Below are 23,744 nucleotides of genomic sequence, written 5' to 3'. Positions count from 1 at the left end.
CGTAGTAGTCTATCTCTGCACTAGCAACTCTCTCACTCTTCAGGAAAAATGGCTTTGCTTACTTGTGAGAAAAAGACCTTTTGCTTCCAGCAGCCGACACATGGGCTTCAGGCACTGAGGTACAGCCTGTGTTGCTTGAAGAGCTAAAATTGGTTTTAATCCCTGGAAAAGAAAAGGGACGAGTAAAAACACAGTGCAAATCATAACTCAAAGGCTGTTTTAAAAATCACGATGAACAACAAGCATCATCCCTTTGCCCATCCTGTGTGAATTTTAGCAGTTGCATGAATTTTCCAACAACCCTGATGTCAAGCACGTGATTTGTTCTGGATTTGCAACATTTCTTCAGAAGTGGCACTTAAACAAGAGCAGAGAAAAACCATTTGGACACAAACCCCTCACACTAAAGAAGCCCTTTTAGGACACGGCTAGGAACATTTGTTGTGACCACCTGTTTGCTTTCTTACAGCCGTCAATACAAGAATCAGGCTGCTCACGTGGCTCCTGCAGCAGCACACAACTGTAACTGTAGATTTCGCTTGCTTTAAACCATAGGAAAACACTACGCGCTGGGGGAAAAGCCGCTTCCATTTTGGTCTCTGAGACGATGTACACATACATGCATATGTACATATACATGTGTATAGGCTAATAGGGTATATGCGTCTGCGTATGTACACACATATGCAGGTTCTCGTGGCACACAGAAGGACAGTAAAGCAGTTCTAATAGCCTTAAATCAGTCCAATAATCACGCGCGGCTCTCAAGTGCTTCTGGGGTGTTAAGCCATCTACCTGATTTCTGACTTTCTATGGATCACAGCTTTTATTTCCCAAGCCCTGGCATGTACAGGGAAAACCGCTTTCATTTTGCTACAATCAGTAGTAGGCAGAGCCACTAAGAAAGTCTTATCACCTGGAAAAATACCCACCCTAAAGTTAGGATTTTTTTCAGTCTGTCACTCAAATGGCAGATGTCCAAAGCCATACCTGGGCCTTACACTGCAAAGCCACAATATTGTACGATGACTTTAATCTGAGGGAATGGAAATAACTTTCCAACAGCCTTTAAACAGCTGGTCAGGGGGAGCATCTCTCACCTGAGAATTTCTGGGCGCCGTCTCACGCACAGACACCCCCAGCCAGCAGCTGCAGACTTACCATGAACCCCATTTTTGCTATATTTTCCATGATGCATCTGCAGATACCATCATCCCCCACTGGGGTGGATAAACCTTCAGCTGCACAGTTGTTCTTGAATCCTTTGCAGAACTGATGGTGATGTGCACGTCTTGTACCCCAGTTGACTACTTTTGTTGCTGTGACAATGTGATTGCGAAAGCTCACACATCTAAGTCCCAGAACAACCCACCTAAGCAGCATTAACCATGAAAGAGGCTGCCGTTTCTCAAAAACCATTTCTTTTGTCTGAACTGGCTATAACACTTGTTTTGCCCTGATCTGAGACTCCCCTGACTAAGAGGAGTGTCTTACCCACCATTTCCCACAAAGGATACCACATATTCAGTCATCATGAATTTCTCATTTGAAATTCATTCATACATATATTTCTATGCTGCAGCCACTCAGTGTCACAGTGCTGGCAGGCAAGACAACTTGGCACCATGCTCTGACGGAAACGCTCATGCCACACGTAATGGCATCCAACACTGAGAGGCCCGTCACTCTGGCCCCAGCCCACCTTGCAGCAGGCTACAAGCGGCAGCACACCCACTCCCTAGGAGCAGAGCTGTGCACCGCTCTGTGCAACGGGAAGAACAACACAGCGATGGCCAACAAAGTGCTGCAACGTTTTCCAGGATTGCTTCTTGCCTGCAAGACACTGGAGTGAAATAGTGCAGTATCAAGTGCTGTCCCTGCACTTTATTGCTCAGTGGGCAACGGCACTGAGCTAAGAGAGTGCTGCAAACAGCATCATGCTTTCTGCACTGCCTTTTAGCCTCCTTGCTGCCCTGACAGCACCACTACAGTCACCTAGCTCTAGCTGACATGGAGGGGAGAGGGGAGCCTGCAACCCCACGACTGCATGCTGTGCTGCCCACGATGAGGAGCGCAGGCAGTGCCAGCTGGCACAACCCAGGCAGAGGCAGAAAAGGCAGTGACGGTACATCAGACGTGTGTGCACATCTGCCCCATGGGTTGGAGGACCACTGCTTAGGGAGCTAACACCGTCCTGCCACAGCACTGCAATTGGCTGGGCAAGGTAGAACAGCTTAGGTATACTTGGTCTGCCAGGACAGTATGCAACCACATCACATACGTACCTATGTCTATGGAGCCAGTATATACATTTCTTACACAGAGCCACACAACAACCATACATGCATGCCTGGAGTATAGCATCCCAGTCTGCTATTTATAGCCATTACAGATGGTTGGATACCTTGTGGCATGGTCTTCTGGCCTCAAAAGTCAAATTTTGCTTGCACTTGAGCATGTAATATTTTTCCTTCTATAAGAATAAAGCTCAAACTTTCCTGTGTGCATTTGATTGTCCATGTGCTATCTAAATGGTAAGGTTACAACATAGAAAAAAGGAAGAAGAGTAAGTAATATCTGCGACAGGAACACTGACAGCTGAGCAGAACTGGATTCCTAAAACTCAGGATGCATCTGAGTTTAGTAAATCTCTTAAGCTAATTTAGTCTTTTGGTGTAAGTCTTTCTTATTTGCAACTTCACCACTCTTTCACAGCTGCCAAAGTATAGAAACCACAGAACTACCTATCTTCTGACTCCATAAACATGACCTCTTAATATATATCTATGTGTGTGTATATATAGATATAAAAATCATTCTTGATGCTAGGTTTGCATATAGTCACCCAGTGAAACAGAGCTGTAAATGAAACAGCGCTGACAGAGACAGCTTGTCCTCAGAATGTAAAGCACTTCAATTTGCTGAGCTTCTGTGCCTTCAAAAGCATCCTGTTACACAGCAAAGAGACGAAAACACAAAAAAATATAAGTTCACCACTCCAGTGCAGCTGATGGAGGAATAAGTAGCGTGCTGTCCCTGTAGATAGCTTTATTTAGAGACCCCAAGGGAAGAGAGGGGGCCTGACTGCATAAGAACTTCCAGCAAAGCCATTAGAAACAGCTGGAAAAGTAGAGATAATTCAGTTGTAATGCCCTTTATTGAAAGAATCTGTATTTTTAAAAGACTAAGTTTAATTTATCTTAAAACTTTTAACTCACAGCTACATCTCCAGTTTCAATCTTTAACAGCATAAGCAGTAATATTTCCAGGAAACATTAATGCTACTTCTTTTCTATTTAATACGGGGTTGTTCCTGCAAGATTGTTTTTGTACACCACAAGCAATCTAGGAAAGAACACCAGACTGCTCACATGCACGAACAAATGTAAGAAAAAGAAGCTGCACAGAAGTGATGAAGTCTTGCTTCAGCATTTCCGGCTTTTCTTCAGATAACACCCTTTAAAAAACGACCCATGTTGAGGGCAAAGGCTGCCAGCAGGGAATGCACTCAATTCACAGTGTCAAGCTCAGCTGGCAGCGTGTTTTTGTTCCAGTCCCTGGCCTTTGACTTACTATGCGATTTACTATTACTATACATGAGACTCTTGCCTTGCACTTTGCTATAAATTTCACATCCAACAGTAACTGCGTAAATGCAGATATAATCCTGGGAGCAAGGATCAGGACTCTCCTCCACGTAGACTGCTCTATTCTTTGTGTGACAGAGAAGCTGCTCCCATGTGCTCTGCCGCTGCCCGTGTCCGACAGATACCCTCTACTACCCCGAGGTCTAAAGCCAGTGGAGGAAGCTGATGATGCTCTGTAGGTTGCAGTGGTTCAGAACTCTTGTGAGAGGTGTGGATTTGAACTCCTTTGGTCTAAGGAGGGCACTGAACTCAGATCTTTTCCCTGACCTCTACTTGCGCAGCTGCCACACAGAACAGGGTGGGTGGTAGCACCAGTGCTGGCCATAGTTCAAAGCAATGAAACGTGCTGGTTGCTGGCACTCACAGAGGTGGTCTGGCTCTGGTACAGAGGTTCAGAGTGAATGTGAGGCACGTGCATGGGCGCAAGCAGGGTACAAGTAGGTGGCCAAATCTGGGAGACGGGCACGCCTCTCTGGCCTCTCCTGTGGACTGGTAGAGGTGCGTTCCTGCCTGGCATGCTCTCTGCTGTGAATCTTGGATTGTAGTACCTAACCACCCCCTCTTATTGTATATGCAGTTTAGTCATCAAGCGCAGACTTGCAAGTTGTGCTCCCAGAATGACAGTGAGAACCTGAGCACAGCAATGCCTGGCATCAGCATCCCCTCCCCTATCCCACTGCGCTGGCCAAAGAAGCTATCACTTATCACTCTTGGGTGGACATCTACCTGACTGCTTGCCTGTGCCCTCTCCTCAGACAGATCTGTTAATCACGTTGCAGCTGATTGCACAGCGCAGTAACAGCTGATAAATTGGCAGCTGGCAAACATGCAGTCAGAGAAGACGTGGAGCAAAACTTTCAGTGTGGGTGACCATCAACTGTTCAAACCTGCTGGGTGAGGAGACTTCCAGCTCAATGCCAGGCAGAAGACTTTGGGGAAGAACTTCAACGCAGATCCTGCTTCCCTGCATTTAGATCTAAACTTGATTTTACTTGACCCCCTCAATTCATACTGCTGGTTGTGTGATCTAAACTAATTATGCATCTTGATTTTTGCTCATCTAGTTCACCTCCTTTTCTTACTTTGGAAGAAAGTTTGTTATCAAATAATCAAAATTTATCTCATTAAGCAGTTTTCCAATCTCATCTAAATACTATAGCTTTGGTAGTAATCTGAGCTGCATTCATGCAACGTATAAGCACTGCAGATCTCCAAATAAATACGGAATGTGGCTTGTGTATGCCGTGAAACCACAGTCAGTCAAGCTCATCTCTAAAAACAGTCACTACAAACTAATTACTGAGATTGGCTGAGAGCCATCATGTAGACTCTGCATATCACTGTATCCTGAGCCAGCATTTTTCTTCATTGTTTTTAATTCATGGATTTGCAGAGCAGCCACGAGCAGATGTTGGAACAGACAAAGAGCATTACAAGGTGGGGTTTTTTTCCTGCTTTATATACCTTACAGAGATTCTTCGTACGGAAATTAGCCTGACCTAATTCTTTTTTGTGATTCTATATGCAGTTTGAGCTCTTCTAACACCACTTTAGAACAGCTGCCAGCAATTTTCCCTTCTCATCCTGAAATGACCTTTGCTGGGGGAACACATGTTCACGGAGAAGACAACAGTCTGGACAACTTATCTTTCTGTTCAAACCAAAAGGCTCTTTCGATCAGAGATGGAAGGATGCTACTTTGCTACTCCAACCTCATTAGAAACATTGAGACTGGAGGTTCAAGGAATACCAATAGATGTATAACATGATACTCAACTTGTATATGACAGTTTTGGAAAAACCTCTGTGATGTGTAAATCCACCTACGGACAAGTCTTTAATAAGGAAGCATGTGGTGTCACCTCAGGAGTTTTCTCATATACCTGGCAGTACTACCTGGTCTGCTTGAATAGAAATGAATAGGCTGGTCAGAAGTACTTTTAGAAGCTGGAAAACATCATCTTTGGCAGGGATGACTTAACAGGACACAGAAAGGGAGTGAACTCCGTCATAGACTAGGTCAACATGCCAGCCGTCCCGTTATGTTGGTGGCAGAAGTTTAACAAAGGGCTTTCAGAGGCCTCTTCAACACATCTCCTAAATCTGGTTCCAATGCACAAGGAGGAGAGAGGCTGGCTGGTGCACAGCAACAAACCCCGCAGGCATGCATTCACAGCAGCAAATGCTGCAGGTATGTGTCCACAGCATATATGCAAACGCATGAAATCACATGCTAAACCTGATTCAGCTGAAAGCTTTTGCACAATCACCCTTAATAGAAGGCACATGGTTTTCATTATAATGTGCATAAAACATTTTAAATCAGTTTTACCTGTTTTCAACAGGGAAGAGAAAACCACCAGAATGAGAAACATATGCGAGAGGTAACTAACTAAGCAGCCCTGCAATCCCAGGATCAAAAGCAAAATTTGTCATAAAGCTAGCCAAACATTTACTGTAACGCACACCTTGAAATTATTACAAAAAAATAATAGAGATCAAGTGCCATCTACTGAAACGAACAGTAAAACCCTACCCAGTATATTGATTGGTTGCCTAAACTATATTTCTATAGTTAAAAAGAAAGACAAGGCGGGTCTCAAAGCAATGAATGTCAAGTTACGACTGCTGTCATTTGCTTGTTTTTCCCCCCAGTAGCACTCTTAGCATTAAGGAACACTAAGGACAGACATGAAGCCTGTGCTTTTTCAGCCTATTAATCCTTGAGGGTTTGCGGTCACACCGTATTCTGCCAACTTTAGCAAACACTCCCAGCCTGCCAGGTGCCCAGACTTCGAAAGCCAACAGCTTCCTATTACTTACAGAATTTCAGAAGGGAGGAACAGGCGACCTGTAATGAAATGCCTCAACATGGAAGCAAGACAAGGCTTGTAATCCAAATAAAATACAAAACAAACTCTGCAGAATTTTCATTTCCTTTCAACACAACTTACATAACAGTACACCTAAGATACGGTATTATAAGGTACATCTACTGTTTTGTTACAACACATTAAAAGTAATATATTTCAAGCTCCTTGGGGAAGCGATGTCCACCTTGCAGCGGCTGGAGCAGGATTTATGAAAGGATGCCAGGTCCCCAGCTCCACGGGGGGAATTTTGGAAGTAGCACTCTCCCTATCTGCCACCTCACTTGAGAAATCCCGCTCTCAATCAGCAGAGTGTCTCAGCTATGTGAAAATCTTGTTTCTGGGCATGCCTAGAAGCAGGTCAGCTTTAAAAGCACTGAAGAGCTCGGTGCCTGGCTCCTCTCTAAAGACCAGGGTGGGTGTTTCACACTACACAGAAGACATCAGGGTCCACACAAAAGCAGCCCAAGGAAAGCTCTCTTCTGCTCTCTGCTTTACTGGAGAAAGGATCCACCTGGGATTTGCAGGGCCAGATTTAGCTTTGAACTGGGAGGAGGCTGCACATCATCTCCCCATCACGCCACCTGGGGCACGCACTGCATCCAGATGTAAGAACCAGGGGAGGAGATGGGGTTCCTGTCCTCTCAGCTTATCAGGGCCTTCTCCAGCTCCTCCACAGATTCACCCAGTTGAGGGTGCCTGCACGTCTTTGTCACCCATTGCTACAGAGTGGAATCCAAACAGGCCTGAATTTCCCACAGCTCCCCTGCCTCCATCAGGAGACCCTGCCTAACCCCTGCACCCAACACACCTGAGAAAAGTAAGTTCTACAATCTAGAGTTTTGGGCAAAGTTGGGCAACCTCTGCCTAGTTGCTCTATCAGATGCTGGGTTTTATTTTCTGTTCATAATTGTGGTTTATTTATTGGAACAGGGACTGGGCATGCATTTCCCCCTTCTTCCAGGCTCTTCCTAATCTCGGAATCATAACGACAGGTGAGGACCAAAAGAGATTGAAGGCATCTAAAACACAGCTTCCCCAGGATTTATATAGCTACGTACGTAAAAGCAAGCAAATGTTCAAAATGCCACCGCTATCTGCAAAGACCTGCTTAGTTGTTTATGGCTGAGTTTAAAAAAGGGGGACAAATATTTTGATAGTTTTATTATTTTAATTTAACTAATTCTTGATTCAAAATAAATCCTTTCCATTTTTAATTTTTAAAATTTTATCTTTTAAAAATATAATTAAATATTCTAATTTAATTCAACAAATTTAAAATTTATTGAATTAAATTAAGTACATTAATTAAAGCATTAAAATATCTCTAAGCATTCTAAATGTTTTAGATTGAAGATTGTCTTTGTTCAGTCTGAGAGAAAGGTTTTCTTTAATGTTTTGATTTGGCAGCAAACCCCAAATCAATTCTTTGCATAACTCCACTTTGAACATAAGAAAATGGCAGACAAAAAAAAAAGAGGGGATGTAGAGGAAAACAGAAAAGGAAATAATCTATCCATTCTCAGAAAACAGTTCAAACAGTTCAAATCCCAGGATTCTCTTTAAAAAGGCGGGGTTCCAAAAAAGGTCAACAACAATGATGACAGGATTACAGGGCACTGTTTATGAAGGAAGATTAAGGGAATACAATTTGTGTATTCTAATCAGTCTGGCAACACTCTACCATGGGGAGGAGGAATACAGCTGGAAAACTGTAAAGAAAACCATTTAACAGCAACACAGGATTCTGGCTATGATGCATGTTATGTCATGAAAAATTACTTTAAATAAAAACTGATGTTTGGTGGAAGTGCTCATAGTAGAATGTAGCTGGAGTATGTTCAGAATATTTTAAGCAGGGCATCAGAAAACTATTTTCAACACTGGCATAAATAATACAGATTGTAAATTACAAGCAGAGCACCAAGAAAAAAAAAAATCTCCTAAGAGAACATCTATAATGGCCTTTCCATAGGCACAGTATTTCCTTCCATACAGGTGAAGCGGGCTGAAAACCACGGAAAACAGCCAGAAAGAGCAGAACATTTGCTGCAGTAGATACACAAATTGCAAAGCCTGTTCCAGCTTGACCTCACACATATTTTAAAACAAATACTTAAGAGCGTGCAGTGTGTATAGCATCGGTTTCTCTTATTTGACTCATATTCCATAACGAATGAGCAGAAGAGAGAAAAAAGCTTCTTAAATATAAAAAAGACTTTTTTTTTTTTTTTTACTAAAGATCACTGCTCTGGCCATCTTCCATACCTGCCTCAACTCTGACCTCTAAACCTCAGTGCCCTTCTTACGCCAGGAGCTCAGCCATCTTTTCCCGATGGAGGAGGAGCATGTCCCCACAGTCCCCAGGAGACCTGCATCTCTATCAAAAGGCATTTGGCACTAAAAGGTGAATTGGCTGGCACAGGTCTCACCTTGTCCAACAGCCCAGCGGCTGAGGCGCTCCCTGCAAAAGTCCCATATCTGCATCCCCTACTTACTCAGATTTGCAGTTGGAGCCGTGGCTTTCTCACGGACCACGCGCAAGGCTGAGCTTGAGGTTGCAGGCATCCTGAGGCGAGAATCTCCCTTTAACAGTTGGCGTCCCACTTTCAGGAGATCTGGAGTGGTATCAGGACAATTAATGGGCCAGAGAGAGAGAGAGAGAGAGAGAGAGAGAGAGAGAAGAGTTATGGTGTGCCTGCTGGGTACTTGGCTTCAAACCCCCAATAAAAGAGTAACTAGATTATACAAAGTGGAAGAGCTTCCCTGGGAGCAGACTCCCTGCATCCCCTCAGCCTGCTCAGCAGCCTGCTACTAGGGCACTCGTCTCCTTTGTGCTCAAGTCCAGCCTCCAAAAGAGGCAAACAGATCTAAGTAGAAGTTTCTTTTCCCTTTACTGAACTAAGTAACAGGCATCTCCTTTTAATGTTCTTTTCCTTTGTGAGGAAGGACGTAAGCACCTAAGTGCGCAAGATTTGTGCCCGAGACCCTGAATTGTAGGTGGCCTGTGCCACCAGCCCAGAGCTGAGCACATCATTGCTTAGGACAGATGGGATTCAGGCTTTCGCCTTTTACTTGCCCATTCCTCCTTTGTAACTTGCTGACTTCTTTTCGGGATCCTCTATTATCTCTGTGATGTCTGGGTGCCTGCTGCAGCCCGAGAGTCTTCTGAACAAAAGGAGATATATGTCTTGAGGGGCCTCAGCCCAACCACGTCCCTACTAAGCAACATCAACAATAATTTTTTAGAAAGGGTGGATCATACAATCTGTGACATTTTTCTAGAACACTTTAATTTAACAGGAACTTGCAGATTTGGGTTCAAAAATACAAAACACTTGAAAGCCAAAACAGTCTTTGTAGGTGCTACTTTGTTTATTCTTCTTTGAAAGAAATACGTGGCCCTTTGAATATGTTATCCACACCAATTCAACTCAATTTGTTGAAATTCAAACTCTAAATCTAAAACATATAAAAATCCTAAATAAAAAACCATAGCGCTATGCTAATAATTTTTCAAAGATGCTTTTTCAGCATCTTTTGCTCAAAATATTTGTCTTCCAATTATATTCCGTTCTTATCTCTTGGAAGTTACACAGCACTTTTTTCACTTCAGTGCAATTCAGTTAGCTTATAACCTAAAAATTCTTCGCTCCTGCTAACAAAATTCACGGTGCAACGGGAGATACAGGCTGTCCATGTGCAATGCTAGCTGCCTTGGGCAGCGGTTCTCAGAAACAGGACAAACGGACAGTGCCCAAGCCTATCAGGGATGAACAGGAGAGGAAAAGGCATCTAATTAGACTTACTTGAAGATCCAAGTGTGATCTTCAAACACAAACTTTCTTCTGCAAATGAATGTCTAAGACTGGGTTTCCTTTCTGTTAAACAAAACAAAACAAAACAAAACAAAACAAACATAAAAAAAAAAACAAAAAAAAAAAAAAAAGAAAAAGAAAAGAGACAGAAACCGTACTTGGCTTCAGTAAAGGCTAACAGCAGAGCTGTCATAGACCTGATGAGGAACACAGGAGATCGGGGTGGGATTCATCTGACTAAGCATGGATGTCTCTAATGTAGACACCCATGTCTGAGCCAGCCTCGGTCCCATATTTAGGCAACCGAGAGTTCGTCAATATAACCAGTGAGTTCAAGGTACTCCCTCACCCCCGAAACAGCTCCCACAACGGCCAGGAGAGAAACGGCAGATTCACCTGTTAAAGCTGTTCCACTTCTGATCAGCAATGGGACCAGTCACTGGGGCAGACAAGGGGGGCGCCCCCCCATCTGCAGCCCACAGCTCCTGAAGGTTGTCCAAGGAGACCCGTAGATTCGGTTTTCACCTCTCCTGAATCACAAATACCGAGGGATTTACCCCAGGCAGAGGAGCCCCAGCGGGATCCGCCGCCTGCGCTGGGTCCGTTGACCCAACTGGCAGGGACCGGTCAAAAACTGCCACGGGGGGGACCCAGGCGTTCCGATGCACGCGGAGGGGGCTGGGCTATGCAAATGAGGGCACCCCCAGCAGCCGCTTCCCCCCTGCTGCCAGCCGCCAGGCCTCACAGCACCAACTGCTACAACACACCAAGCCTTCACAGGGTGACGCCTCTCTGTGCTCAACTCCGGGATGCAAGCTTCGAGGTTAGCGCGGGCTTCAGCCTGGGCACGGCATCCTCGCTCACGGAGGGTGACATGTGCGCGCTCATTTCCCTCTGAAAGAGTTAAAAATAACATTAGAAACCCTCAAGCTGACACAACAACATCTTCAACTCGTTTAAACTAGACACAGGAGATGTTTCTGTGATCCGAGTTTTTAAGAACAAAAATACATGCTTTTTTGAGCCTGCAGCCGTTTTAATGCTGACTCTACTCCAGCAGTGCTTATTGAGAATGAAATCCATGTGCAGAGAAAGTAAGGATCTCCCTTAGCTGCCCGTGTCTGGGTACCTATTGGTGCTCAGTTAATATCTGGAAGTGTCTTAGACTGGAAGCATTTTTGTGTAGTAATGGAGGGCTGTGTTCCGTTAAGTAACAGGGAAGACTATATCCTGTGACCTTTTCTCTGGTGGCTTGGTATGTATGTGCAGCAGTTGAAATAAGCCCAATATGGCTTCCTGGAGACCAAGGCGTTCTGGAAGACAGTGCTGAGCAGTAGGCTACTAGTGCCTGCAAAGTTCCTGTAGTCTCTTTCTTCCCCACTCCCCAGCAGATTCTGGGCTGAGATGCACCCAGATTTTCCAGGCAGTGATCAACCTAGTGGACGATAAACTGGATTTTCCTTTAAACTGGATTTTCAGTTAATTGAAGTTAGTTAGAACTTGGTTGCTTCTGCAAATTGTAGATACCTATCTGCACCTTTAGACTTTCTAAATGCCAACAAATTTATTTTTTTTCCCAACAGGAACAGTGAAGCTAAATGCTCTTTGGCTGAATAAGCAGCACTGTATAAAATGTCTCGTGTGTGAAAATGTTTTTTGTACATTTATAATCGTGTTGAAGTGAAAGAATAGTATGAAGTCGTTCTTCTTACAGTTATTCAGTAGGTCTACAGTAAGTAAAACCACGCTGGAATAAGAAGGTCTGCTAACAGTGTGCTATCAGTGCTTATAATTAGTGTTCTGTTAACCAATGAGTTGGGTTTTCCCGGGCATAAATTGTGTTAGGAATGCAAAGCAAGGCTGACATCAGGAATGAATACTTCCCTGGTTTAAACAGCTTGCATCATTCCATCCAAACTCCGCTCAAATTCTTGCTTTGGAACCCAGAAAGAATGAGTCACATGTGGCTGTAGTTCATCATAGGTGCCTCTTTATTGAGAAACGAAACCTCTTCTGAGCCTGAAAGGTCGTAGCTTTATGTTGAATACGCGTAGGAAGTTTGGAATAGAGATCAATGTTTGGAATAATGACCAAGTAAAAGAGCAGTGAAAAGGTAATCACTTTGTGGTTGTATTTATTGCTTGTATTTATTTTTCAGTGACTTCAGTTCCTCTGTCTGAGGTAATGTGAAGGTCTCCTCTCATCTGGATGCTACTGAAGTCCAATAAAATCACTCAGCCAGCGGAGTGCATGGAAACCACCTCTCTGTGCAGAGGAGTTGTGTGTTGTGCAGTTTATAGGGCGGGGCAGAAACATGATCTGCTGTGACTGTCCTCACTTCACAATTGCAAATGAATAGCAGCACTGCTTAACGCCTCATGTGGCTTTTTGGAATACCGCTGCCTTTACATGCAGGCTAGCGCGCATATACCGTCTTCCTTTCTGCATCGGTTCAGAGGTGCAGGGAACATACAAAAATCTGCTACTGTAAAGTGGCAAACATTATTACTCTGCATATGCTAGACTGACAGCACTGTCACCTATCTGGCCTTCTGGTGGAATGTACAACAGTGGGTCATCACCTCAAAAACACCCTTGGGAATTCCGTTAACTTGGGAGGTAGATCCTGATGCAAATTACTAATTTCATTCTTCCATGACAGACAGCAGAGCAGCTTAACAGAGCACAGGGAAACTTCTGGCCATTAATAATCAATGAAGGGAAACCGTGAAGGTACTGAATAAGTGCAGTCCCTCTCCTGTCCTGCCCAGTCCAAAGATAATATGAAGCCTTTGTACCTCAAATGCTTCTAAGTTTTGTGTGTCCAGTTTGTCCATAGTTGGCATCTACCAGACACGGCTGCATCCAGTGATGACAGCTTTTAATTCTCTGCATTTTACACACTGATGTGGATGCGCACGGGTAGTTTAGGCATGTTGAAAGTTAACTCCTTTCGGCCTTGTCAATGAGAATTCTTGATTCTCTTTTAATAAGCACATCTTTATTCTTACCGAATCTGTGTTGAATTTCACCTTTTCAAACTAATGAAGCTTCACTTTTATTTTTAAGTCCTCTTGCAAGCAGCTTGACAGATTTTTCTAATCTAATAAACTGAATGCGAAGCCGGAGCGACCTCCTAACATCATTCTGTTACTACTTATGCAATCGAGGAGAGAGCTGCAACGTGGCACTTGGAGTATGGATCCAGTTGTTGCCCCAGCGCCACTCAGTGATGTGTTCTAGCTGAAGTGGGGAATAAAACAAGTGGATTTGGGGGTTACTTTTTTCCTTTGCTCTAGTCAGCCATGTATTTGTTGAAATTAGAAACCTATTTCTGTCGACAGATTCTCTGAGCTAGCAGGTAATGATGTCTGGGGTTTTATAGCAGTGATAAGAAATAATGCTAAAAGGATATACAACCGTAGACTTTAATTTTTTTTTCCTTAAAGGCTATTGTTTCTATCTGTACTGAGCAATAGAATACAACACAGATGCTGAATACATGAAAAGGAACATTAGAAGTTGTCATCTCATCTGATCATGAAGAAAATGTTTGTAGTACTTGCATTACAAAGAGGATAGCTTCTGATGCCTCTGCTGAGGGGAAGGAGGGACACAAGCCAATGTCCTAGGCAAGTCAAATTGTTTTGGTCTGATTTTGAAAAAGACAGGTAGTATTGTTACTTGAAGCATTAGATTTGTCTAAATAGCTCTGGGCCTTACAACTGTCCTACGTTCTCCCTGACACACTGAATCCTTGAGAGCTGAGTGGCTTTTAGATTGTAAAATATTTGGGCAAATTATGAATTATAACCCATTTCTGACAGGAACTTAAAGTATGCTGAAAATTGGACTCGTGTTCTTTAGCAGTTCACATTTTCTTTAATTGCAGACAACAACAGATAGAAGAAAGGGGAAAAAAAAAAAAGAGAAGCAGCGCAGCAACAAAAGAAAATGGGGGAAGAAGCCCAAAGGCTAATGAAAGAAGAAGAAAACAAAACTGATGTAGAAGCGTCCGGACACAAACCAGGCATCAGTGGCACAGTGCCAAGGAAAAAGAGAATTTCAGCTCTACAACATACATATTGGTATTGATTTAAGTACTTCTAGGGCTTCAGCATTTCTAGGACTCCAACCGTTTGGTTTCAGGGCATTCTTCAGGGCATCTTGGAAGGCAGGGTTCTCTCAGAATATCTTCAAAGACTAGTAGGTGGTTATTAAAGGAGAAAAAAAGCCCACAGAAAATCATGCCTTGATGGAATGAAGTTTCCTGCAATAGTCCTATTCCAGCACCCTTCTTTGCAGCAAAAGTGATTGAGCAAGGATGTTGATTGAGAGACATCCTTAATGAATAGTTCAAGCCTAGAGAAAAGAATGGAAATACCTAAGAGTGTGGTAAATCTCCTGTATTGTCTATGCTTACCCGAAACATGTAATTAAACAGTTTTAAAGAACCCTTTGCTTCCTGCCTGATCGAGAATGTCTGCTTTTGCCTTTCCATAAAGGTATTTATAAATGTTTCACATTTTTCCATGGGAGATAATATTGACGCGTGCAGAAGAAAATTACTTGTTAAAGGTGACCTACGACTCTCAACGTACTCCTGGTAGAGTACGCTCTGGTAGAGCACAAGTTACAGCTGAACACAAAAGTGGATTTCTTGTCACTTTGTCACCTGCAGCCCCTGTGCTACCATGCCCCTTTACAACACTACAGTGGTTAACAGCAGGGGCATCGCTACACAGCAGTGGTGCGTGCTGCTCCTTTCTTATGAAGGCTAATGTTGTGAACGTAGGGGAGCAATTCAATCGCTTACTTGTATTGGTAAATTTGTATTTCTAGCAGAAATTCTTCTACTTCCTACATTAAGGGGGAAAAAAAGTCTCACGCTGTACACTTGTTGCATAGGTAGTACAACTGAAAAAAAGGTGTCCTCCTGTGAATACACCTAAGTGTGAAAATTCTCAGTTCAGTTAACAGCACTTCTCAGGTTCCATTTTTGTACACTTACTGTATGTATTTACAGTGGGATTCCACTCAGAAAAGCGTGCAAGGTAAATAGGCAGTAGAAGACAACAGTAGTTTAATGAAGAAGAAAAGTTACTGTCTGCTGGAGGGAAAGGTGTGTGGGAGGAGGAGGGTCCATGTGGTCATTATGTGCAGCTCAGAACTTCAGTGAATACCTCCTGCATCTTCTGCTGTGCGGATGCTATTATCCCTGAATTCATGGGCTGTCTTGTGGCAGATGAGCGAGGACAGCAAATTCTGTGCCTGAGACGGGTTCCCTGTGTATCCAGGGTCCTGTGAAGTTGTGACAGAACGGGAAGGGGCGGGGGGACTAGATCACCTCTGCCTCGAAAAATAGAATTTTTAACTAAGTTGTAAGACACAAGTTCTGCTTAAAAGAGAAGTACTTGAGAAAGTAAAGACAGTAAGACTTACTCTGAATGGCCTTTGTCATGGAGAAAAGTTTAAAAAAATATTTAGTATGCTTGTCATGCTGCTTAAAATCTTGCACAGACCAACTGATTTGACAGCAATTTTTAGACATTAAAGAAGTCATTGAGAAATGTGAAATTTTAAAACACCTTTTAGAAAGCAACAATATGCACTTTTGTGTGTATCTTCTGCGCAAGGGTTCTGGCTGGAGTAGAATCGATGACTACAGCCTGTCCGGACTGAACAGCAGTATGGCAAGCAAATCTGCTCCTAGTACACACCTCTAAAGTATCTGATGGTGGATTGGAGATAAGAAGAAAGTCTGTGAATAAGCTTTAATAGCAATCCGCGTCTGTCCTTTCAACCACACTGATGAAGCAAGGAGGCACATGTCATAATTCTTTCCCTATTGCTGACACAGGGCAGGGAAACCTAATACCTGTTGCCTAGTTTAGGTTGGAAGCGACATCGCATCTTTCTAAAAAAATTAGTTTAGTGCTTACTATTGCTATTTCTGAGACAATGTAAAATAGGTGCAAATAGATGTTATTTATTAAAAATAAGAAAACATTGGCTAGTTAAGAAGTTAGAAACAAAGCCCCTGACTGCGTCATGAGAATGCTCGTGTGTTTTTGAGCCTTCAGCCGTTTTAAAAACGATTAGGTGCTGCCACCTCCTGCACATCAGCCCTCCTGCGTTGCTTTGCCCTCTCCTGCTGCGTACTCACACTGTTTTGCTGTTCTTCCCTCCATTTCCCTGCCTGTACTTGAGCACAACTGCTCTAGGAATTGCTCCCATCTACTCTACCAAGTCCTGACATAATGCCAGAAAGGGTACAGTGCTCTCGCAGGTAGTAGTCTGTATGTCAAAACAGCATGCATTGGTTTCATATGTTTTCCTGCGCTATAGTTGCTTGTGTTTGCAATGTCCCATGTTCATTTGTCTGAAGGGTTTTGGAGGAAAATGCTCCCCTGTTCTGCTCATGTAGGACATAAATAAAACAGTGCTTCAATTTTAGCGCATTTCTAGCGGTTGGGATTTAGGTGAGGTGGTTGATTTGGGGGGGGAAAGAAGGCAAAATGAGGAAGTGATCAGAAGTGAAGAACAGCCTTGTGAGTGGGTGGACCTAAGTAAGCATGCAGGTGAATCTCTGGTGAGGCGGTGGGCAGTGCCTGTGCCTGGGTGTTTTCAGCAGCTGAGAGGCATGTTGGGTACCTCTTCAGCTGAATATTAAAGAAAGGCTTCTTTGAGCCTGGATTAGAAAGAGAAATGCATAATGGGATTATCAATAGGTGTTGCTTCAACCAGGGAAGGAGCCGACTTGGTTCCTATGCTACCCTGTAAGCATGAATTCAAGCAGCCCCCTGCTACCTGACCCTTAACCTATGCCCTGCTTGTCCTCCCCACCTGCACACTTTGAGGCAAGACTTCCCAGTGTGGTATGAACAATTTCTCAACTCAGAAAAAGGAGGAGGTTTTATTGAACTCTTTGGAGGCTAATGGTCCTCCCCTAGCTGCTCCATACAGCACCAGCAGGATCCAGGTGAATCATGACTAAGAGTAAAGCCAAATATTACATGGGGAAAAATCAAGATGGTACATTTGTCACAACAACTGGGATATCCTCTGTGGATCGGGGAGCAAAGGCCAGTCCCACAGAGTCTGGGACTGGAGCATTTATCGTGGTACTTCAGGCCTCTTCTTACAAAGGGTACCTTGAGCTGTCTACATGCTTGGAGGATGGAGGAGGAAAGGTGGCAGCTTGGAAGCGAGCTGTATTTCGGGTAGAGATCAGAGCACGGACTTCTATCAGGAATGTGACGGGAACTCTCTTGCTGAGCATAGGTAAATAACTTATGAGTGTTGAGGGGACAGAAGATTTTTAAGGGCAAGAAGCAATTTTGACGTTATTCTGGTGTTAGCGCCTTGTGTCTTAAACATGGACCATGTCCAAAACATGGTTTGAAATGAGTTCAGCCTATTGACATTTTAAATGTAAGTGTAGGTTCATACTGCTTTGTTGCCTGCTTGCTGCAAAAGACACCCACGTAGTCACAGGTGAATCTCTCTCCTAGAACTGAAGATCTAAACTAGTCCTCTAAACTAGGCTCCATTTCACCACCACTCACAGCAAAGATCACTTAAACAATAGTGGCTGTTAAAGAGAAACCCAAAATTGTGATAAAGATGGTAAAATCACATATAAAATATTGCGCTCTCAGCCTTGAACAGACATGCTTTGAAGTAGCAATAAGGCATGTTGTGTCATGTGTTCTAGTCCCATCCCCTCCACCCCCCAACCTATTAATTTTGGCCCTTGTGCCCAGGTACTTAAAAGAAAAGCTTTTGAAAGTGACTTTGCAGCAACTATGTATTGCAGTAGTGTCATAAGGCAAGTCAAGTGGCCTGCAGGAACCCAGCAAGGTAGGTGAGCATGGAAGAGGGTGTTGCTGGCAGAGGAAGCAAGACGCTCTCATCTTCTCATCTTTGTGAACTCTTGGAGCCTGTGTTACATCAACATGCCTGTTCGATTTCTCTTCCTTAGTGAAATGCTTAATGAACACTAGGGAATCTGTTGCAAACACAAGTAATTCAGAACCCAGGCATTACAAGGATGCAAAAGGTCTCTGAATTGCCTCTGTAAGCATTGGTGCATATCACCCTCTTGAGTGTTGCAAATGCTCCCCACATGCTGGCCAACTGTTCCTCCTTCCTTGTGGCTAATTCTTCCCCAAAGCGGCAGGGCAGTGCATGGCGTTGTCTGGCTTCACTAGGCTTCTTCTGCTCTGGGTTGCACAGAGAAATATTACACTTGCTTTGCTGGAGGGGAGAACAGGAAGCCAGTGAGGTTTAACCGGCCAGAGGTGTTGTTGAAAGGTTGGGTGGAGGCAGGCAAACACCGCTATGTCGTCTGTTGGTTGGCATTGCCCTCCTCTGAACTATGCACGGATTTCAAGTTTTGGACAGGAAGAATTTGTGGTTTGATGGTCACAGTGGCATCTCGGTGGGCACACTGAGACTGCATGGCTCTCAGATTAATTAAACAAGGTATTCTGGACTTCTGTTACATGCCGGGAAGGCTGACACTCTCCTGGCAGCACAGAAATGAGCAGTTACAAGCTTCTGGAAGATTGCATTGAATTAAAGATTAGGCACTTGCATTTGTTAACTCAGCATGGGTGCAGTCATGCAGGTGGCATGTGTGTCCACAGACCAACTGGAGCCTTTTTCTCTGCCTGAGTGCTTATGCTTGGAGCTGTAATGAAGTTTTTCTCAGCAGAATTCTGTTCTTTGGGTCCTGATGGTTCCTTATGCCCTGATACAGTGCCTCCGCCAGCTCTGCCTGTGGCCAACAGCTCAGCTGAGACCGGCTATTTTATATGGCTTTGCTACAATAAAACACTCACACATTTACCATTTCTAACAGGCTTCATTGAACTTGTGATTATAAAGGTAATTTACAATAAAACAATTAAATAAACAATAAGCTAAAGCACAATACATTTCAAAGGGCTCATATGACTACAACATTCCAACACATTAAAACTTTAAAACAACATTAACACTCAAATTGTACCTACACCTATACTTATCTTTCTAACACGTTTCAAGACTCTCAACAAAGTACCTTTTTGGTTACAGTCCCTGTAAACACACAAGACCAGTGAAACACTCAAGCAATTGTACAACTGAGAAGAACACTACACAAGACAGGAACAAACAATGTGCTGGAAACTGCCTGGGGAATAGGGGGTTGACCTCTAAATTGAACTGACTCTTTGGACAACGAATGGATAACACTAGCATGCTCTCTGGAATACATGTGTGACATCCTTAGTGGGAACAAGTCTCCGTGTCACTCAACACTGTAATTTCACAAAAGTTTTAGGTTAGTGCCGCCTAAAGAAATAGCCCACCTTTCTCTGGCCGTTTGCTCCCGTGCACGTCTCACGCTACTCTTGAGCCAGTGCAAAGTGCTGGTATATTTGCCCAGTGAACCAGCCAGGGAAACTCATTGAGCTTAACAAACAACAAATTAACATTCAGCAAACAAACATGAAAGAGAACTCACTGTATTCTCCTTGATCTCCCTGGTCATGTTCACTGTGCAGATATGTTGGCACCAGAAAGACACCAGCGCGGTGGGGTGCGGGGGTGGGGAACATGGTGACTGGGAGCAGGAGGACTATTTCTGTAGGCAGCAGTACTCTCAGAAAACACCAGTTACAAACATCCTGTAGAAAGGCTTTACCTTTTCCATTCTGAAACAAGTAACATGTTTTCAAACCGATTTATAGGGCAAATCAAATAGTCAAGAGCAAAACGGTGGACTAGGACAGAACTGCAAAACAACGCTCCAGTACTGTAAATGAGATCTGTTCCTGCTCCATGAGTACTGAAAGCCCGCATGATAGTTGGTACAACAGGGGCTGCTACAGCCAGATCGCTGGCGAGTCTGCTGCTCCAGTATGTCTTCTTTATTCCTGTCTGAGAAACAGTATTGACGTACCCAAAGACTTCATCATCGTGAGGTTCTGTAAAATCAAGTTCTTTCACAAAATGGTTTTCATTAACTCCGTGCTCCACCTTCCTGCATGGAGGTGTCACAGGAGACAAAAGGGTGGTAGAGTTTGGCTCACCTGGAGTTAAGTCCACTACGATACCAGAATCACTGAGGCTTTCAAGAGAAATTGACCCAATTCCTTCAGGGAAGAAGGCGGGCTTAGAGGACAGGCATCTTGAGCTCTGAGCTCTGGACATGTTTTGAATGAACTGCTCCCCTTCTAGGCTATATGGCACCACATCAGTCTGGATGGTCTGCTCCACCATCATGTTTCTGACTTTCTCCTCCTCCTCCTGGGAAAAAGTTAGTTTCTCACCCAGAACATTTTCAAGCATCTCTTGATTCACAATAGAATTGGAGGGAGCTGAATCACTCAACTCAGAGGTTGTGGTGGTCAAACTCTCTTCAAATAAATCAGTCCCGTTAGCTGTGTCCTCATGAAGAAACAGCCCACTACCTGCCAGCTCCTCCAGAGCTTGGTCCTCTGTGGTGGGGCTGTCTGGCATCGTGGTACACAACGGCTTCCCCTCAGAGTCACATGTGTACTCTGGGCGCTGCTCATCTCTCACAGAGCTCTTCAGGGCCATCTCCATGCTCGACACCAAAGATTCCAGTTTCTTGTTTTCAATGCTTACGTCTAGGAAGTATTTCTGAAATTTTTTGTCTTTCTCAGCCAAGCTCTTCTTCATGCTCTCAATACCTCGCTTGAGTTCTTTAATTTCCCTCCTTGCTTCCAAGAGGCTCAGCTCCATCTCCACATGATTACACTCGTCTTCGATCCAGTCTTCCTTCATACGTTCCACCTGAGCTTTGAGCTTTTCGATTTCTCTTTCCCTGGAGCAAAATAAAAATATCGTAACACTTCTGGTGACTGCCTAGTTGAAGAGTCAACGTGAGGCTCCACCTCACTGGGGTGGCTATGCTGCAAAGATGCTCCAATGGAAGAAGCAAATTCCTCCATGCATCATTTGCTGCCACCTCTGAGAGAACTGGCAGAGATGTCAGCTGGCTGCCAAGACGCGCTGGCTGATTCCTAGCTGGAGTCACCAACCTGGCCACACAGCCAGCAGCCTTGTGGGCTATGCTGTGATCCTGGACACTTGGAGGTGAAAGTGGTGGCCTCTGGGTTAGGTCCAACCAGTACAGCGCTTGACATCTCACCTACTGCCTCACCCTGGAGGAAATGACAAACAGCTGCCTGGATGTGTCCCCTGTGCCTGCCAGCAGCTCGTCACGTATAGCCAGAGCCAACAGTGGCCTCAGACAGCAGGATGGCTCAGGGCTGCAGGCACCTGGCTTGCTTTGCACCCGGCTTGCTTTGCACCCCCCCAGCCCAGCATGGATCCAGAGGCTTCTGCCCTCACTTGCAAGCAAGTGGGGAGAAGGGCCCCCTGCGTGAGATCCAGCCCTCACAGGTACAGATGTCGGGCCACCCAAAGCAGGACCAAGGGGTCCCTGGGACTCTACCTGGGGGCTCCATTCAAACAACCCTTTGTGCCCGCTTGGGTTGTGTGTGCTGGAAAGCCAGTTCTCAGAGCACAGCTTTAGTAAAAGAGAGAACATCTGTTGCTGTGTAATGTACATTGTTGCTTCTTCGCTTAGCATCCATACAAAGTGCTACTGCAAAAAAGTCCATATCTAAGCAACAAAACCACAAGCGGGCACACTAGTTTGTGTCAGAGCTTTTCTTTCATTAGGGGAAAAGGGGGACATTTGTCGTCGTATTTTCTGAGCGAGGTGGAACTTTTTTATGTATAAAAGGTCTCAGTGCTAAAGTAGGCTGGTGAAGAACTATCCTTTAAAAGTCTTCTATCGGGAAAGTTCAAAAAAAGGGAAAAAGAGACAGCCATATTTGTAACGAAAGTGCACGGTACATATTCAGTGAGCACACAATGAAACCTTAAATACCTGAAAACAACCTAATCAGCCCGATCATATTTCCAATCTCTTAATGAAAACTTTACACGGTCAAGAAAAGAGTAAAAATGATCAGGACTCCCATCCCTTAATGCTCCTGAATAAATCTTGTCCAGTCTTATTTCTGAAGTGAAATATACCTTTCTGTAACTTTGCACTCGGATTCCTTCAGCTTTTTTTTCAAATGCCGTATTGTAACTTCTTTCTGCTGCAGAGGAGTCAAATACCGCTCCGGATTTTCTGGCTTAGTGCTGCAGTTGTGACCACAAGAAATAGATTTCCCTGATCGCCTGAAAAGAAAAAAACCATCACACCATCACATAACATCACTCCTACAGTTCTTCAGTCCTGGCAAAAAGGAACACATCCCATAGACTGATATGGCGCTTGGCTCATTTTGGGCTCCTCAGTGTCCACACAAGTGACTCCCTCTGGCAAATCAAAGTACTTGAGAAAAGGGCTGATTTGTGGCTATAGTACAAAATTTACTATTTATCATACTTGTTTTCAGTGCCATTGCCTCAAATGAGACATTTAACTTTAAAACACCTAGCCATCTCCTCACCCAAAACGGTGCCCAAGAGCAGGCAGCTGGGCCATTGGCAAGGGCACCCAGCTGCAGACACAGCCAGCTAAGGAAGCGTACAGACTGAGTTCAGCTCCACATGTGAGTTAAGAAGCCGAGCACCCTGAAACCTACATTAATCCTATCTAGCTTTAGGTGTGTATCTGACGTGCTTGGCTGTTGAGTTGCCTGGGGTGGGAGGAAAGAGAGAGAAAGGGAGGGAGAGAAACAACAATTTCTTCTCTGCAATACGTGTCGCATGCTCCCGCAGGTATTAGTTTTCTTCCCTGTAGAGGAAACTGCACACAGAGGTACCTAAGGCCGGGCAGGGTGAATTTTCACCCGAGCATACAATATTTTCTATACAACCCCACCCAACTCTCTCCAAAGGAGAAAGGACCTTTCTGTGAAAGAACCAGGAAAGCCACATGAGAACTGACAGCATAAAACCACGGAAAGGAGCCTGCCTTGGAGTGAAAACCAGCTACAAAGTGCTTTGACTAAAAGTAACCTTGAATTTTACAGTACTGAAACAGTAAAACTTTTACATGGGATAGAGCACACTGTTGATTGTCGAGCCACCAATATGAAGAGTCACACCCATGCTGAGGAGCAACACGACCCCTTTGGCAAGCCAGACAACCAGCTGATGCCACATTTGAGTGCAGAGAGGGTAAGTCAGTGTGCTGAACACCAGGATGCTGAAATAAAGACTTACCTCGTCACTTGGCTGCTGTCACTTCCTTTGTTTGAGCCTGAGTTGCTTCTGCTGGCTAAAGAAGCCCCATAATTCTGACGGGTGTTCGCAGGACTCGGCTGGGTTTTGCTCAGTGTTGACAAAGGGGCCTTTTCACGGGAAGCAGGTGGGCTGGGTCTGGACTTGTTGGATAAGGATCCATTATTCTGACCATGAAGGCCACAACT

At 44.2% G+C, this 23,744-nt stretch overlaps 2 protein-coding genes across 2 annotated transcripts in view; one reads left to right on the top strand and one right to left on the bottom strand.

The window, feature by feature from the left end:
• MRPS5 (mitochondrial ribosomal protein S5) overlaps nt 1–23,744 on the top strand; it is a 1,175,798-nt gene that overhangs the window by 839,647 nt on the left and 312,407 nt on the right. The window lies entirely within an intron of this gene.
• Nucleotides 20,023–23,744, bottom strand: part of LOC135312762 (uncharacterized) — a 52,522-nt gene continuing 48,800 nt past the window's right edge. Inside the window, 3 exon segments of the mRNA XM_064448521.1 lie at nt 20,023–21,172; nt 22,396–22,545; nt 23,539–23,742. Coding sequence (XP_064304591.1) covers nt 20,023–21,172; nt 22,396–22,545; nt 23,539–23,742 — 1,504 coding nt within the window.

The sequence above is a fragment of the Phalacrocorax carbo genome, chromosome 3 (assembly GCF_963921805.1).
Source record: "Phalacrocorax carbo chromosome 3, bPhaCar2.1, whole genome shotgun sequence".
In the NCBI taxonomy this organism is placed as follows: Eukaryota; Metazoa; Chordata; class Aves; order Suliformes; family Phalacrocoracidae; genus Phalacrocorax; species Phalacrocorax carbo.
This window is presented reverse-complemented; position numbering and strand designations above follow the sequence as displayed.